The 18144-nt window shown below is 49.5% G+C and overlaps 1 protein-coding gene across 1 annotated transcript in view; it reads right to left on the bottom strand.

Moving 5' to 3' along the window:
* The window catches only part of LOC139228252 (transcription factor Atoh1-like), a 41077-nt gene extending 24699 nt beyond the window's left edge, over positions 1–16378 (bottom strand). Inside the window, exon 1 of the mRNA XM_070859437.1 lies at positions 16060–16378. Within this exon, the coding sequence (XP_070715538.1) occupies positions 16060–16378 (319 nt within the window). The remainder of the gene's footprint in view (positions 1–16059) is intronic.
* Positions 16379–18144: the final 1766 nt, after the last annotated feature.

Raw genomic sequence — 18144 nt, 5'->3', positions numbered from 1 at the left:
TTGTTGCTGTGAACAATTTATTTCCGTTCACCTTCACTCAGGTTCCGACACCTTGCCTGGTCCTTGCGAGTTCTGGCCCTGGTCCTTGCGAGTTCTGGCCCTGGTCCTTGCGTGTTCTGGCCCTGGTCCTTGCCTGTTCTGGCCCTGGTCCCTGCCTGGCCCAGCCCTGGTCTTTGCCTGGCCCAGCGCTGGTCCTTGCCTGTTCCGGCCCTTGTCTTTGCCTGTTCCGGCCCTGGTCCTTGCCTGTTCTGGCCCTGGCCCTTGCCTGGCCCGGCCCTGGTCCGTACTCGAATCCCCCTAACCTGTTGCATTATGGGTGCCTCCCAGCAACATCCCTGAGTCCATCTCCTCCTCACACAGATGCTCAAAAACTGGACTTTAATTAAGAGGAAATAGACATCTGTGATTGAGAGCATAAGAACATCATTAGGAGCAGGAGTAGGCCATTCGGCCCCTCGCACCTGCTCCGCCCTTCAATGAGATCATGGTTGATGTTCCACCTCAACTCCACTTTCCCGCCTGATCCCCATAATCCCTCAATTCCCCTAGAGTCCAAAAATCTATCGATCTCAGCCTTGAATATACTCAACGACTGAGCCTCCACAGCCCTCTGGGGTAGAACATTCCAAAGTTACACAACCCTCTGAGTGAAGACATTTCCCATCATCTCTGTCTTAAATGGCCGACCCCTTATCCTGAGAATGTGCCCCCTGGTTCTAGACACTCCAGCCAGGGGAAACAATCTCTCAGCATCTACCCTGTTAATCCCCTTCAGAATCTTTCAATGAGATCACCTCCCACTCTTCTAAACTCCAGAGAGTATAGGTCCAATCTACTCAAACTCTCCTCATAGGACAATCCTTACATCCCAGGAATTGGTTTCACTGCCTCCATGGCAAGTATGTCCTTCCTCAGAGAAAGAGCACTGTGCGCAGTACTCCAGGTGTGGTCTCACCAAAGCCTTGTATAATTGTGGCAAGATTTCCTTACTCTTGTTCTCGAACCCCTTTGCAATAAAGGCCAACATACCACTTGCCTTCCGAATTGCTTGGAGGATCTGAGTGAATTGCTGTTATGTCTCACAGTTTATATGATGGCAACACTTTTACTTTTTTCTCTTCTTCTTAGGCAGCCCCCCGGAGTCGACATTAAAATGAGTTCTAAGGTGACTGGTGAGACCAATGTGAGACCTACAGTCTCTGTCACAGGTGGGGCAGATGGTGGTGGGAGGGGCAGGTGGGTGGGGGGGCTTGGGTTATTGTGCGCTCCTTCTGCTGCTTGCGCTGGGCCTCCGCGTGCTCCTGGCGATGAGACTCGAGGTGTTCGGCGCCGTCTCGGATGCTCCTCCTCCAATTTGAGTGGTCCCGGGCCAGGGATTCCCAAGAGTCGGTGGGGATGTTACATTTTTTCAAGGAGGCTTTGAGGCGGTCCTTGAAGCTTTTTCTCTGCCCTCCTGGGACTCGCCTGCCATGACGTAGCTCGGAGTAGAGCGCTTGTTTCGGGAGTCTAGTATCGGGCATGCGGACAATGTGGCCCGTCCATCGGAGCTGGTCGCGTATGGTCAATGCTTCGATGCAGGGAATGTTGGCCTGAGCGAGAACACTGATGTTGGTGCACCTATCCTGCCAATGGATTTGCAGGATCTTGCAGAGGCAGTGCTGGTGGTACTTCTCCAGAATTAGAGGTGCCTGCTGTACAGAGTACATGTCTCTGAGGCATATAGGAGGGCGGGTATCACTACTGTAGACCATGAGCTTGGTGCCGGGTTTGAGGGCCTGGTCTTCAAACACTCTTTTCCTCAGACAACCGAAGGCTGCACTGGCACACTGAAGGCAGTGTTGGACTTCATCATCAATGTCTGCCCTTGCTGATAGCAGGCTCCCGAGGTATTGCGCTCCTGCTGTCCTCCAGCAGCTCAATGGAAGAGCGACAGTGGCATTGACTGAAGTCTGGCTCCAACATTCCGGGAGTCCCGTCTCATTGGCGGGAGCGCGGTGGTGGGCAACTCACGCCAGTCCGCCATTAGTGATGCGGGCCCCGGGCCAGAGTTTTGGTCCTGCGTGTGGAATTAGGTGGCAAGCCAATGGCTGCGTGCTGGTGCCAGGGGCCGTGCTGAATTCATCACCAGGCCCCCGCCTGCGTTTAACCGGCGAGCTCTGGATGCTGATTGGGTGACCCGTGGTAACTCGCCGGTCTGGAGGTCACCCAATTAAATGTACCTGAGGCCCCCAGGTAGGTTATCGGAGGAGGGTGGGGAGGTTATCGGAGGAGGGTGGGGAGGTTCTCGGAGGAGGGTGGGGAGGTGAACGGGAGGCGAGCGAGCGAGCTGTGGAGCCGGCAAGAGCACTCCACCTCCTCCTGGCTGCACATTCAGGTAAGCAAAGAAGAAAATGTCACTGCCCCTCTGTCACTCCTTGTGGTCGCTGACCGACATTGGCTCCTGTAATGGAGCTCCTCCTAGTGGACTACTGCTCCACCCAGTGCACTACTGATGTAGACATTTAGAGACCGCATGGATGAACGACAACAATTGTACATTCCTGTCTGGCGTAAAAATAAAAAAGGGAAGGTGGCTCAACCGTGGCTATCAAGGGAAATCAGGGATAGTATTAAAGCCAAGGAAGTGGCATACAAATTGGCCAGAAATAGCAGCGAACCTGGGGACTGGGAGAAATTTAGAACTCAGCAGAGGAGGACAAAGGGTTTGATTAGGGCAGGGAAAATGGAGTATGAGAAGAAGCTTGCAGGGAACATTAAGACGGATTGCAAAAGTTTCTATAGATATGTAAAGAGAAAAAGGTTAGTAAAGACAAACGTAGGTCCGCTGCAGTCAGAATCAGGGGAAGTCATAAAGGGGAACAAAGAAATGGCGGACCAATTGAACAAGTACTTTGGTTCGGTATTCACGAAGGAGGACACGAACAACCTTCCGGTTATAAAAGGGGTCGGGGGGTCTAGTAAGGAGGAGGAACTGAGGGAAATCCTTATTAGCCGGGAAATTGTGTTGGGGAAATTGATGGGATTGAAGGCCGATAAATCCCCAGGGCCTGATGGACTGCATCCCAGAGTACTTAAGGAGGTGGCCTTGGAAATAGTGGATGCGTTGACAGTCATTTTCCAACATTCCATTGACTCTGGATCAGTTCCTATGGAGTGGAGGGTAGCCAATGTAATCCCACTTTTTAAAAAAGGAGGGAGAGAGAAAACAGGGAATTATAGACCGGTCAGCCTGACATCGGTAGTGGGTAAAATGATGGAATCAATTATTAAGGATGTCATAGCAGCGCATTTGGAAAGAGGTGACATGATAGGTCCAAGTCAGCATGGATTTGTGAAAGGGAAATCATGCTTGACAAATCTTCTGGGATTTTTTGAGGATGTTTCCAGTAGAGTGGATAAGGGAGAACCAGTTGATGTGGTATATTTGGACTTTCAGAAGGCGTTCGACAAGGTCCCACACAAGAGATTGATGTGCAAAGTTAGAGCACATGGGATTGGGGGTAGTGTACTGACATGGATTGAGAACTGTTTGTCAGACAGGAAGCAAAGAGTAGGAGTAAATGGGTACTTTTCAGAATGGCAGGCAGTGACTAGTGGGGTACCGCAAGGTTCTGTGCTGGGGCCCCAGCTGTTTACACTGTACATTAATGATTTAGATGAGGGGATTAAATGTAGTATCTCCAAATTTGCGGATGACACTAAGTTGGGTGGCAGTGTGAGCTGCGAGGAGGATGCTGTGAGGCTGCAGAGCGACTTGGATAGGTTAGGTGAGTGGGCAAATGCATGGCAGATGAAGTATAATGTGGATAAATGTGAGGTTATCCACTTTGGTGGTAAAAACAGAGAGACAGACTATTATCTGAATGGTGCCAGATTAGGAAAAGGGGAGGTGCAAAGAGACCTGGGTATCATGGTACATCAGTCATTGAAGGTTGGCATGCAGGTGCAGCAGGCGGAAAGCAAATGGCATGTTGGCCTTCATAGCAAGGGGATTTGAGTACAGGGGCAGGGAGGTGTTGCTACAGTTGTACAGGGCATTGGTGAGGCCACACCTGGAGTATTGTGAACAGTTTTGGTCTCCTAACTTGAGGAAGGACATTCTTGCTATTGAGGGAGTGCAGCGAAGGTTCACCAGACTGATTCCCGGGATGGCGGGACTGACCTATCAAGAAAGACTGGATCAACTGGGCTTGTATTCACTGGAGTTCAGAAGAATGAGAGGGGACCTCATAGAAACATTTAAAATTCTGACGGGGTTAGACAGGTTAGATGCAGGAAGAATGTTCCCAATGTTGGGGAAGTCCAGAACCAGAGGTCACAGTCTAAGGATAAGGGGTAAGCCATTTAGGACCGAGATGCGGAGGAACTTCTTCACCCAGAGAGTGGTGAACCTGTGGAATTTTCTACCACAGAAAGTTGTTGAGGCCAATTCATTAAATATATTCAAAAAGGAGTTAGATGAGGTCCTTACTACTAGGGGAATCAAGGGGTATGGCGAGAAAGCAGGAATGGGGTACTGAAGTTGAATGTTCAGCCATGAACTCATTGAATGGCGGTGCAGGCTAGAAGGGCCGAATGGCCTACTCCTGCACCTATTTTCTATGTTTCTATGTTTCTATGTACTGCAATTACTGGTGTCAGTAATAAAGGATCTTGTGGCAAGATCACATAATGACAATTTCTTTATGGATCCATCTTATAGAGTATGTTTTTTAGTGATGTCGTAATAAAATGTCACTGTTCCCAGTCCCGCAACACCTCGATTATAAAATTCTCATTCTTGTTTTCAAATCTCCTCTGTGGCCTCGCCCCCTCCCATCCCTATCTCTGTTATCTCCTCCAGCCCCACAACCCTTCGAGATGTCTGCGCTCCTCCAATTCTGGCCTCTTGAGCATCACTGATTATAATCGCTCAACAACTAGTGGCCGTGCCTTCAGCTGCCTGGGCCCCAAACTCTGGAACTCCCTCCCTAAACCTCTCCGCCTCTCTACCTCTCGTCCCTCTTTCAAGGCGCTCTTTAAAACCGACCTCTTTGGTCACCAATCCTAATATCAAATTTTGTTTGATAATCGCTCCTGTGAAGCGCCTTCGGAGGTTTTATTATGTGAAAGGCGCTATATAAATGCAAGTTGTTCTTTCGCAGCCTCCAGTGGTTCCTTTAAGTCTCCCAAGTATCGTAACTGATCATCCAGAAAATTCCTTGTGAATCCAGATCTGCGATCTGATAACTTCTCAAAACTTTACAACCCAAAGTTGTGAAAATAAAAACCCAGACAAATTGTTGCACTTGAGCTGCTGTCAACTTTAATATCACTGCACAAACCGAGCAACGTACATTCGGAAGGACTGCTTTGGTTTAAATCTTTGGTTTTACTTGTTCCTAGAGATTGAACCAGCTGTCCTTGTACGCTTTAGGTACGTGTTTGTGGGATGGACTTGGGAGCGCAGGGCTGCATCTGCTGAAGTGTGATTTATCTGGGAACGGTGTAATAGAATAGAATTGGACATTACATTGGAATGCTTTGTGTTCAGAGTTACTGGGGTTATCTCAAACCCCCAGAATTCAGACTCGCTTGAAGTTTGGGTTCAGACTAATACAGTTCCAAAAAGGCAGCATTCACCCCCTCACATCACCACTCCCAAACACACATAAAATACACCCTGCCACACACCCTCCCACACACTCTCACGCACGCACACACACACGCCACATGCACACACACCTTCCCACACACCCTCCCACACACCCTCCCACACACACACACACACACCCCTCCCACACATACCCAAACACACACCCTCCCACACACACACACACACACACACACACACCCCTCCAACACACATACCCACACACACACCTTCCCACACACCCTTCCACACACACTCTCACAAGCACTCTCACACATGCACACACCCTCCCACACACCCTCACACACACATACACCCTGCCATACACCCTCACACACACACACATACACCCTGCCACTCACACACACCCTCCCACACACACACCCTCCCACACACTCACATACACACCCTCACACACACATACACACACACACATACACCTTCACACACACACATATATCCTGCCACACACCCTGCCATAAACCCTCCCACACACACACATCCTCATACACACAACCCCACCCCCACACACACCCTCACACACACTCTCCCACACACTCACATACACACCCTCACACACACACACACCCCTCCCACAAACACACCCGTCCCACACACACCCCTCCCATACACACACACCCCTCCCACACACACACTCCATCCATGCACACACACACACACACACACACACACAGAATACACGTTGGATCAGGGCTTTTCCAACATAATCAATATCTGCCCAACAGTGCTATTATTTGCATCATTAAGCAAATCAATCGGCCTATCAGCAGAGCAATTGATTGCTGCAATCAAACTTGAAATGAAACAGATTAAGGCTCTAAATGCCCACAGGCTTCCATGCCAAAAGTCATGCTGGGGTCACCCCTGCCCGCTGCCCTCGGGCACTGACCCAGCTGGACTTGGCAAGAGCATTGGGAGGGCATCGAGTTTGCTTGGGGCTGTTAGGCTTATGCAGGCCCACCTAGCCCCTTATGCCTGCAAAATCTGCGGCCTGGCCTCCTTCGAGTAAGGGGCTGTCTGAGCCTCCTCCCAGTTCCCATGAAGCTCCCAGCCCACCTCCCCCACCCCCACCTGCCCTGAACCCCCTGCCCTTCTTGTCTTCAGAGGTGCAGGATGCCTCCATGGCCTGGCCCACACATGGGAACCCACTTCTGTCCATCAGGTTGCCAGTCCGCCTTGTCTGACTCGGAATCCTGGCACCGGCGGAGGGGGAGCAGGAGCTCACTGCACAAGGTGCCCACCTCCCCCGAAATCTTTCTCCTTGTAAAGGGCGGGCGGAGGTTCCACCCCATGCCCATAAAATTCTGGAAACAGCCAAGGGATTTTGGGGCTGAATTGTTATCGTCCACAACACGGATGTTGATCAAGTGGAGAAAGAGATGACTAAGCTCATACGCTTGTCATAAACACCAATATAGTAAAAGGTGTCTGTCATGTAAGCACCAGTGAGCACGCTCCGGGTTTGTAGAGCTGTTACACTGTGAGTGGCTTAGCCAGTCACGTGATGTTAACAAGACTCAATAAAACCCCGGCCAGTTGAGTTCAGGTTCTCCACAATGAGGTGGGCTGTTGTGAGCCTGGTGGATGAACTGGTAGTGGTTCAATTTGATTGTCAAATCTTTGCCAATAAACCAGCTAGTTCTTTATAGCAAATGTGTAGCCGTGAATTCTTAAAGCAAAGAATCCATGAAGCAGATACACTACAGTGTCCATTATCTTATATTGGCTGGAAGCCATGTCATTTTGACTGCTATTTATTTGCTTCTAATCACAAAGAAAAACAACTTGATTTATGTTGACATCTCAAAGTGGTTCACAGCCAATGAATCACTTTTGAAGTATAGTTATGGAGGCAAATACAGCAGCCAATTTGCGCACAGCAAGGTGCCACAAACAGCAATGAGCAAAATGATCTGTTAATCAGGTAATCTCCCTATCTCTGTAATCTCCTCCAGCCCCAATTCTGTCCTCTTGAGCATCCCTGATTATAATCACTCAACCACTGGTGGCCATGCCTTCTGTTGCCCAGGCCCCAAGCTCTGGAACTCCCTCCCTAAACCTCTCCGCCTCGCTACCTCTCTTTCCTCCTTCAAGACGCTCCTTAAAAACCTACCTCACCTGTTAATTTCTCCTTATGTGGCTCGGTGTCAAATTTGTTGTCTCATAACACACTTGTGAAGCGCCTTGTGATGTTTCACTACATTAAAGGCGCTATATAAATACAAGTTGTTGTTGTTTTGGCGCTATTGGTCGAGGGCTAAATGTTGGCCTGAATACTAGGAGGATTCTCCTGTTCTTCTTTGAATAATGCCATGGGCTCATTTGTGTCTATCTGAGCAGGCAGATGGGGCCTCAGGGTTAATGTTTCAGCAGAAAGCATGGCACCTCCGAGAGTGCAGCACTCCCTCGGCACTGCACTGATGTGTCAGCCTAGATTTTGCACTCATCTCCTGGAAGGGGGGACGTAGAACTCGTGACTTTCGGACTCAAAGGCAAGGGTATTGACACTGAGCTGGGCTGCCATTTAATCACAATATTAATTTAGTAGACTTTCTAGAAGCTCTTTATATCATTGTTGTCAGCTGTTTGCACAGTTTTTGGTCAGAAACCATTAGCTCAGGAAGAAAATACCTAAACTTAGCCAGAATCTATCTCGAATTAGTTATTTTATTTGCTTCGCAAGTCTTATTTACATAAGAACATAAGAAATAGGAGCAGGAGTAGGCCCCTCGAGCCTGCTCCGCCATTTAATAAGATCATGGCCGATCCGATCTTGGACTCAGGTCCACTTCCCTGCCCGCTCCCCATAACTCTCCACTCCCTTAACATAGAAACATAGAAACATAGAAAATAGGTGCAGGAGTAGGCCATTCGGCCCTTCGAGCCTGCACCGCCATTCAATAAGATCATGGCTGATCATTCCCTCAGTACCCCTTTCCTGCTTTCTCTCCATACCCCTTGATCCCTTTAGCCGTAAGGGCCATATCTAACTCCGTCTTGAATATATCCAATGAACTGGCATCAACGACTCTCTGCACCAGGGAATTCCACAGGTTACCAACTCTCTGAGTGAAGAAGTTTCTCCTCACCTCAGTCCTAAATGGCTTACCCCTTATCCTTAGACTATGTCCCCTGGTTCTGGACTTCCCCAACATCGGGAGCATTCTTCCTGCATCTAACCTGTCCAGTCCCGTCAGAATTTTATATGTTTCTCTCTCATCCTTCTAAACTCCAGTGAACACAGGCCCAGTCGATCCAGTCACTCCTCATATGTCAGTCCTGCCATCCCGGGAATCAGCCTGGTGAACCTTTGCTGCACTCCCTCAATAGCAAGAACGTCCTTCCTCAGATAGGAGACCAAAACTGAACACAATATTCCAGGTTGAGGCCTCACTAAGACCCTGTACAACTGCAGTAAGACCATCCTGCTCCTATACTCAAATCCCCTAGCTATGAAGGTATTTGCCTTCTTCACTGCCTGCTGTACTTGCTTGCAAACTTTCAATGACTGATGTACCATGACACCCAGGTCTCGTTGCACCTCCCCTTTTCCTAATCTGCCGCCATTCAGATAATATTCTGTCTTCGTGTTTTTGCCACCAAAGTGGATACCCTCACATTTATCCACATTATACTGCATCTGCCATGCGTTTGCCCAATCACCTAACCTGTCCAAGTCACCCTGCAGCCTCTTAGCATCCTCCTCACAGCTCACACCTAGCTTAGTGTCATCTGCAAACTTGGATATATTACACTCAATTCCTTCATCTAAATCATTAATGTATATTGTAAATAGCTGGGGTCCCCCACTAGTCACTGCCTGCCATTCTGAAAATTGACCCGTTTATCCCGACTCTCTGCTTCCTGTCTGCCAACCAGTTCTCTATCCACGTCAGTACATTACCCCCAATACTATGTGCTTTAATTTTGCACACCAATCTCTTGTGTGCGACCTTGTCAAAAGCCTTTTGAAAGTCAAATACACCACATCCACTGGTTCTCCCTTGTCCACTCTACCTGTTACATCCTCAAAAAATTCTAGAAGATTTGTCAAGCATGATTTTCCTTTCATAAATCTATGCTGACTTGGACCGATCCTGTCACTGCTTTCCAAATGCGCTGCTATTTCATCTTTAATAATTGATTCCAAAATTTTCCACACTACTGATGTCAGGCTAACCGGTCTATAATTCCCCGTTTGCTCTCTCCTTCCTTTCTTAAAAAGTGGTGTTACATTAGCTACCCTCCAGTCCATAGGAACTGATCCAGAGTCGATGGACTGTTGGAAAATGATCACCAATGCATCCACTATTTCTAGGGCCACTTCCTTATCTACTCTGGGATGCAGACTATCAGTCCCTGGGTATTTATCAGCCTTCAATCCCATCAATTTCCCCAACACAATTTCCCACCTAATAAGGATTTCCTTCAGTTCCTCCTTCTCACTAGACCATCTGTCCCCTAGTATTTCCGGAAGGTTATTTGTGTCTTCCTTTGTGAAAACAGAACCAAAGTATTTGTTCAACTGGTCTGCCATTTCTTTGTTCCCCATTATAAATTCACCTGAATCTGACTGCAAGGGACCTACGTTTGTCTTCACTAATCTTTTTCTCTTCACATATCTGTAGAAGCTTTTGCAGTCAGTTTTTATGTTCCCAGCAAGCTTCCTCTCATACTCTATTTTCCACCTCCTAATTAAACCCTTTGTCCTCCTCTGCTGAATTATAAAATTCTCCCAGTCCTCAGGTTTGCTGCTTTTTCTGGCCAATTTATATGCCTCTTGCTTGGATTTAACAGTATCCCTAATTTTCCTTGTTAGCCACGGTTGAGCCACCTTCCCTGTTTTATTTTTACTCCAGACAGGGATGTACAATTGTTGAAGTTCATCTATGTGATCTTTAAATGTTTGCCATTGCCTATCCACTATCAACCCTTTAAGTATCACTCGCCAGTCTATTCTAGCCAATTCATGTCTCATATCATCAAAGTTACCTTTCCTTAAGTTCAGGACCCTAGTCTCTGAATTAACAGTGTCACTCTCCATCTTAATAAAGAATTCTACCATATTATGGTCACTCTTCCCCAAGGGGCCTCGCACAACAAGATTGCTAATTAGTTCTTTCTCATTACACATCACCCAATTTAGACTGGCCAGCCCTCGAGTTGGCTCCTCAACATATTGAGCTAGAAAACCATCCCTAATACACTCCAGGAAATCCTCCTACACCGCATTGATCCCAGTTTGGTTAGCCCAATCAATATATAGATCATCCTTCAAAAATCTGTCTATCGCCACCTTTAATATATTCAATGTCCTGGCCTCCACAGTTCTCTGGGACAAAGAAATCCACAGATTTATGACCCTCTGAGAGAAGAAATTCCTCCTCATCTCAGTTCTAAATGAGCGACTCCTTATTCTTAATCTATGCCTCCTAGTTCTAGATTCCCTCGAGGTTTTTTTTTATCATTTTTTAATTCTGTTCAGATAAGAATGGGAGATAGTCACATTGCTTTCAGTGCCTTCAGTATGTAGACTGCCTTAGGATCAACATGCCTAGTCAGTGTTCCCCAAACGCCGATCCTGAGGGCGCATGTTTCTAAGTAGGTGGATTTCGGCAGTGTGAAGAAGATCAGAGCTGAAGCTGCTTCAGGGAGAGTTTAAGCTGCAAGGACAAGTGGAGGAAAGAAAAAGCCTGAAGGCGTTTCACACCAAGGCATTGTGTGTTCCAAAGGCAAGCTTCTCAAATACATTGCCTCTGCCCATATTCCTCTTGCCTCCTGTTTTTCATACAAACCCCTCCCTCCCTTTTTATTTTTATTTTTTTCTCTGTTTCCCACGGCAGCTGGTAATTATTCCACCAGTCACACCCTACCTAGACTCATCTTTGGTTTCCTAACTTGTCCTATTACCATCTCGATTCGGCCCATCATCTCTTTTGTCTCTCAAATCTCTCCTGCCTTCCACCCTATCACAGACCTTCCCTTTTGTTTTTTCCTCCCTTCTGCCTCCTTTCCCGACCCCTTGCACTTCCTTAAGAATCTGTTACATTTCGAACTTTTGCCAGTTCTGACGAAGGGTCGGTGACCCGAAATGTTAACCCGAAAGGTCAGGTGCGGGAGCGGGAGGTCGAGGCCCATAAAAAGGGCCTGGCAGTCGGAGAAGCCAGCTGGTGCAGGGGAAAAAAAAAAATAAATCAAAATCGAAGTGTGACGTCACAGCCAAGCGGGTAAGTGATTGGCTGGTGGATTGGTGAGTAATTTTCTTTTTCTTTTCAGTATGAAACCTTTGGCATTGTTGTAAGTAGGATCTGCAAGTAAATATATGTGATCTTTATTATCTAAAGAGAGCCAGTTAATTAAATCGTCTGTTTGCTGAGTAGCGGCTGGGTGTGTTGTGCTAAGATAGTTGCGAGTGTAACTCGAGGGACGGCAGGGCAGCTAAGTCCCGTGGATTACGCATCCCGTGGCACGTGGGAAGTCCCAGATGCTTCGCGCAGCCAGGGTGACCATGTGTGCAGGAGGTGTCTCCAGCTGCACTAACTCCAGCTCCGTGTTTTTGAGCTTGAGCGGCGGCTGGGGGTCACTGCGGTGCATCCGCGAGACTGAGAGTAACATGGATAGCACGTTACTAGAGGCGGTCAGCCCACAGCTTAAGAGTGTGCAGGCAGTTAGGGATTGGGTGACCCCCTGGACAGAAGAGGAGAACTAGGCAGGTAGGGCAGCAGTCCCCTAAGTTCATCTCGCTCTCCAACTGGTACTCGGTTCTGGGTACCAGATGGTGGCTCTGGGGAGTGCAGCCAGAGCTAAGTCCACGGCACCACGGGTGGTTCAGCTGCACAGGGGGGAGGAAAAAGAATGGAAGAGCTATAGTGGTAGGGGATTCGTTAGTCAGGAGAGCAGACAGGCGTTTCTGCGGCCGCAGACGTGAATCCAGGATGGGATGTTGCCTCCCTGGTGCCAGGGTCAAGGATGTCACTGAGCGGCTGCAGGGCATTTTGGGGGGAAAGGGTGAACAGCCAGAGGTCATGGTCCACATCGGGACCAATGACGTAGGCAGGAAGAGGGATGAGGTCCTGCAGGCAGAGTTTAGGGAGCTAGGAGAGAGATTAATAGGCAGGACCTCAAATGTAGTGATCTCCAGATTACTCCCAGTGCCACGAGCTAGTGAGTACAGAAATAGGAGGACAGAGCAGATAAAGAGATGGTGCAGGCAGGAGGGCTTTAGTTTCCTGAGGCATTGGGACCGCTTCTGGGGGAGGTGGGACCTGTACAAGCCGGACGGGTTGCACCTCAACAGAGCCGGGACCAATATCCTCGCAACTTTGCTAGTGCTGTTGGGGAGGGTTTAAACTAGCTTGGCAGGAGGATGGGAACCTGAAAATAGATTCAGTAGGGAGGGGAGTAAAGCTGGAATTAGAAAGCAAAAATAAAGAAAGTGAGTTTGAAGGAGAGAGGAAACAAGCAGGAAAAAAGGGTAAAAAAACAAACTTAAAGGCATTTTGTCTAAATGCACGTAGCAGTTGTAACTAAATGGATGAGTTGACGGCACAAATGGGTATGATCTGATAGCCATTACAGAGACGTGGTTGCAAGATGACCAGGACTGGGAATTAAATATTCAGGGGTACTTGACAATCCAGAAGGACAGACAGAAAGGAAAAGAAGGTTGGGTAGCTCTATTGATAAAGGATGGAATCACTGCAATAGTGAGAAACGATATTGGCTCAAATGACCAGGATGTTGAAACAGTTTGGGTGGAGATAAGGAACAATAAGGGGAAAAAGTAACTGGTGAGCATAGTCTATAGGCCCCCTAACAGTAGCAATTCTGTTGATCGCAGTATAAACCAGGAAATAGTGGGGGCTTGTAAAAAGGGAACAGCAATAATCATGGGTGATTTTAACCTCCATATTGATTGGACAAATCAAATTGGTCAGGGTAGCCTTGAGGAGGAGTTCATAGAGTGCATAAGGGATGGGTTCCTTAAGCAGTATGTAACGGAACCAACCAGGGGGCAGGCTATCTTAGATCTGGTCCTGTGTAATGAGACAGGATTAATAAACAATCTCCTCGTAAAAGATCCACTCGGAATGAGTGATCATAGCATGATTGAATTTCAAATTCAGATGGAGGGTGAGAATGTTGGATCTCTAACCAGTGTTCTAAGCTTAAATAAAGGAGACTATGAAGGTTGAGTAGGTTGGGCCTCTACTCATTGGAATTCAGAAGAACGAGAGGTGATCTTATCGAAACGTATAAGATTATGAGGAGGCTTGACAAGGTGGATGCAGAGAGGATGTTTCCACTGATGGAGGAGACTAGAACTAGACGGCACGATCTTAGAATAAGGGGCCGCCCATTTAAAACAGAGATAAGGAGAAATTTCTTCTCTCAGAGGGTTGTAAATCTGTGGAATTCGCTGCCTCAGAGAGCTGTGGAAGCTGGGACATAGGACAAATTTAAGATAGAAATAGACAGTTTCTTAAACGATAAGGGGATAAGGGGTTATGGGGAGCAGGCGGGGAAGTGGAGCTGAGTCCATGATCAGATCAGCCATGATCTTATTGAATGGCGGAGCAGGCTCGAGGGGCCGTATGGCCTACTCCTGTTCCTATTTCTTATGTTCTTATGTTCTTATGTTAACTCTATTTCTTTCCACAGATGCTGCCTGGCTCACTGAGATTTCCAGCATTTTCTGTTATTACTTCTCAAATACATACTGCTCACTGCCAATTGTCAGATCGCTTGGCACTTGGATTGATATGTGAGGCGCCCTGGCTGGAACGAATGATTCCTTGGGAATGAGTGGGATTCTGTATGGAATGTGCTCAATGCATCGGAGTGCGTGGAGTCCGTGGAGAAGCAAATGGACTGGAGAACTCTCTCGGCCTTTGTTGACAGCTGAAGCCTGTGGAACTTTGCCTTGAAAGGTTCAAATCAGGAGCAACTTGGCTGACCTGAGGATGCTGGGGGGCAGATTATGTGGATTCTGTTCTGGGAATTGTACTGCACAAAAGTGCATGCTCCTGCCTCAGCCCATCTGCTGCTGAGTGAGACTCCAGACTCGACTATTCCAATATACACCAAGTCCCGCTCACCCATCCCCCGCTGTGCTCGCTGACTTACATTGGCTCCTGGTCCAATTTTAAAATTCTCATCCTTGTGTTTAAATCCTTCCATGGTCTCGCCCCTCCCTATCTCTGTAATCTCCTCCAGCCCCACAACTCTCCCAGGTGTACAAAATATTGAGAGCCCTGGATTATAGTGCATAGGAAGGGCCTATTTCCATTAGTGTAGGGGTTTATTCCGAGAGGGCACAGGCTTAAAGTGGTTGATGGAAGGTTTAGAGGGGATTTGAGGCGGGGGGGGGGGGCTTCTTTACGCAGAGGGTTGTGGGGATCTGGAACTTGCTGCCTGGAAGAGTGGTGGATGTAGAAACCCTCACCACATTTAAGAGATGGTCGGGTGGGCATTTAAAGTGCCGTAACCTGCAGGGTTACGGACCAAGAGCTGGTAATTGGGATTAGACTGGATAACCTCTTGTTGGCCGGCACAGATATGATGTTAAGTACTGCAGGGAATCGAAGACTGCCAGGGTGATCTCCTGGATGAGTTTTGATCGCCAGGATGGGTCGGAGAGGAATTTTCCCAGAATTTTTTCCTCAAATTGACCTGGCTTTTATCTGTTTTTTGCCACTCCTAGGAGATCACTGCTCCGTTGGGGTGGAGTGTAGAATGTTTCGATGCATGGGGTATCACAGTTGTGTGGGGCGGACTGATTGGGCCGGATGCTCTTTACCTGTCTGCCTTAGTTCATTGTTCGTAGGTTTATATGTAATCTTCAGGGCTGCTGACCGAGGGCCGTGTGGCTCTTTGACGACCGGCGCGGACACGGTGGGCCGAAATGGCCTCCTTCTGCGCTATAGGTTTCAATGTCTATGTTTCTAACTCTGCGTTCCTCCAACTCAGACCTCTTGAGCATCCCCGATTTCCTTCGACCGACCGTTGGAGGTCGTGCCTTCACCCTAAGCTCTGGAATTACCTCCCTAAACCTCTCCACCTCTCTCCTCTCCTTTAAGGCGGTCCTTAACACCTACTTCCGTGAGCAAGTGCAGCGTCCCATTTGGGGGAGCGGTAACAGCCGCGAGACGAGAGTCCCTGCGGCAAAGCGCGGAGGTCCCATACGTATCGCAGCCTAAATTCGGGTTGCCGCCCCCCCGAGAGCAAGTGGAGCGCAAAATAACACTCTGCGGGGCGCAAAATAACACTCTGCGGGGCGCGAGCGGGGTGGAAGGAATCCGAGAGGGGCGCAGCGCTACGCGGTGGGGCACTTAGCGCCAACATGGAGAAAGGCCCTACCCTTCATTACAGGTGAGGGCCAAGCTGGCGATTCTGCGGGTCCCTACCTTGGACCACCGGGGAGCCGGGGGGGGGCGGGGGTTGGGGGAGGGGTGCCGAAGCATCAGCCTGGCACTCAAGTGGAGAGCCGGACTGCCAGATCAGGCGCGGCCCCCGCGATCCACGCGGCAACGAGCCGCCGATTCTTTTTAAAAGCGCCACCTCCCCGCTAAAAGCGTCAAGGGCGGGACGCTCCCGAATTCTCGCTCCGGTGCGGTGATAACCACTGGCGCAGCGACGCGGCTCGCTACCGGCTCCTGCTGCCGCCAAACTCCCGCGGAATTTAGCGGGAGTCGTTAGCGGTGCCACGCCTGAGTGAAATGCCATTTGCGCCCCTTTAGCGCTCCCCGGATGCACTAACAGGAAGCTGAATACCTGGCCGAGGGCGGCGGGGTCGAATACATGGCTGGGTGGTGGGGGGGTGGGCGGGGGGGTTGAATACATGGCCAGAGATTTTGTCCCGGTGTTGTTTTGTCCGATGAGCAACATCAGAGGGACGGGAGGCATGCACCTCAAGCTACCGGGTGTTTACCTCCCATGTTAATTGGTGTCCGCGCGGCCAGATCCTGAGTTTTGGTGAACAATTTACCCCTTTTGGTGAATGATTTCCTACCATTCTAGTGTCAAATGTAAAGGATATCGATTTGAAGTGGCCATCCCTGGCTGCTCAGTCGCAGTTGTATCTTGGAAAAGGCAAAGCAGAACTTCATTTAATAATGCTGGCCAGAGGGACCGGTAGTGTGTTGGGAGGATTTTGTGAGGCCAAGAGGAGCATTCATGCGGCGGGTCCCTTTAAGGACCACCGGTTAGGCCGCTCTGCGCCGAGTGTCAATACTCTGCCCATTGGTGCCTCCAAACTGCCTTGGGAGTCCTACGTGCGATCCCCGTTCCAATACTGAGGCAGGCAGGTGCCTGGGCTGCCCTTGTGAAGGCCCCAAACAAAATGGCAGCGGGCGGATGGAGAATGGGGAGAAGGCGGTAAACGTTCAGCCCCCTGCAGATATTTGGTGCAGGACCTCCTCATTCCTGCCGGGTGGAGTCTGTGGAGGCCTTCAGGTCTGCGCGCTTGCTCAAGGCCACAAGAGCAGAAAAGCATCACCAGTAAAATATTCTGAAATCAGCACCTTGAGTCTCTCTGAACAGTTTTCAACCAATCATCAGATGTGAAGTGACAAAGAGTTCAGTGGGCAAGAAACATCAGCGCACGGTTTTCCCATGTGACCTTAACAAAATCGACATGGCAACCGACAGTTGGGTCGGCGATTCTGATTGGGTGCGTTGCTGGAGGTTTCATCACATGACCACCTGTCTCGAATCAAATCGTCCTGCTCCCACACTCCTGCCATTGGTCCATCCTCCGGGCGTCCTGCCTTCCAACAGCCAATCGGGAAGTGAACAGACTCTTTGGGCTGGATTTTGAGGAGGGCGGGAAATCCGGGAGGCCGATTTTCCCGCAGGCCCTGCCGACCTTAACGGCAGGGCCTGATTTGCGTGCCAAGCCTGGGTTTCTCCCCCGGCAGCTAGCCAGATGGAGAGGCTATGACTGGCAGTGGGCGGGCAGGCCTGAGGTGCTAGGCCAGACAGAGAAGGGAGAAAGAGATCCAGGATCAGGCCGGGTCGTTAAAAGGATCGGGGATGGGGAGCGGGGGGGCTGGTTCGGGCAGACGATCGCGGGAGGAAGAGAGAGAGGATCAGGGGCGGATGATCGGAGTGGTAAAAGGAAGATCGTGGCTGGCCTCAGCATCATCGTGGGAGGGGGGGGGGGGGAGGGAGGGGGGTTGCCGGGGGTGGGGGGATCGGAGGTTTGTGGAGGTGATTGGCATCCTAGGGGGTTGATGGGAGGTCTGAGGAGGTGATCAGCGACCAGGGCAGCGGGGGGGGGGAGTTGATCAGAGGCCTGCGGGTGGGGAGTGGTAATCAGAGATCTGGGGAGGTGATCGGAGGCTGGGCAGCGAGGATCTCTGACCACAGGGGAGTGGGGTCGGTAGGGACCCTGGATCCAGGAGATAAGTGCCTTTACCCACACCTTGCTGTCACTGCTGGATTTTCCGAATTGCGTGAAACCCGTCGACAAGCAGTTACGAACAAAATGG

The sequence above is a fragment of the Pristiophorus japonicus genome, chromosome 2 (assembly GCF_044704955.1).
Source record: "Pristiophorus japonicus isolate sPriJap1 chromosome 2, sPriJap1.hap1, whole genome shotgun sequence".
NCBI lineage: Eukaryota > Metazoa > Chordata > Chondrichthyes > Pristiophoridae > Pristiophorus > Pristiophorus japonicus.
The sequence above is the reverse complement of the archived record's forward strand: the minus strand, read 5'-3'. Positions and strand labels throughout refer to the sequence as shown.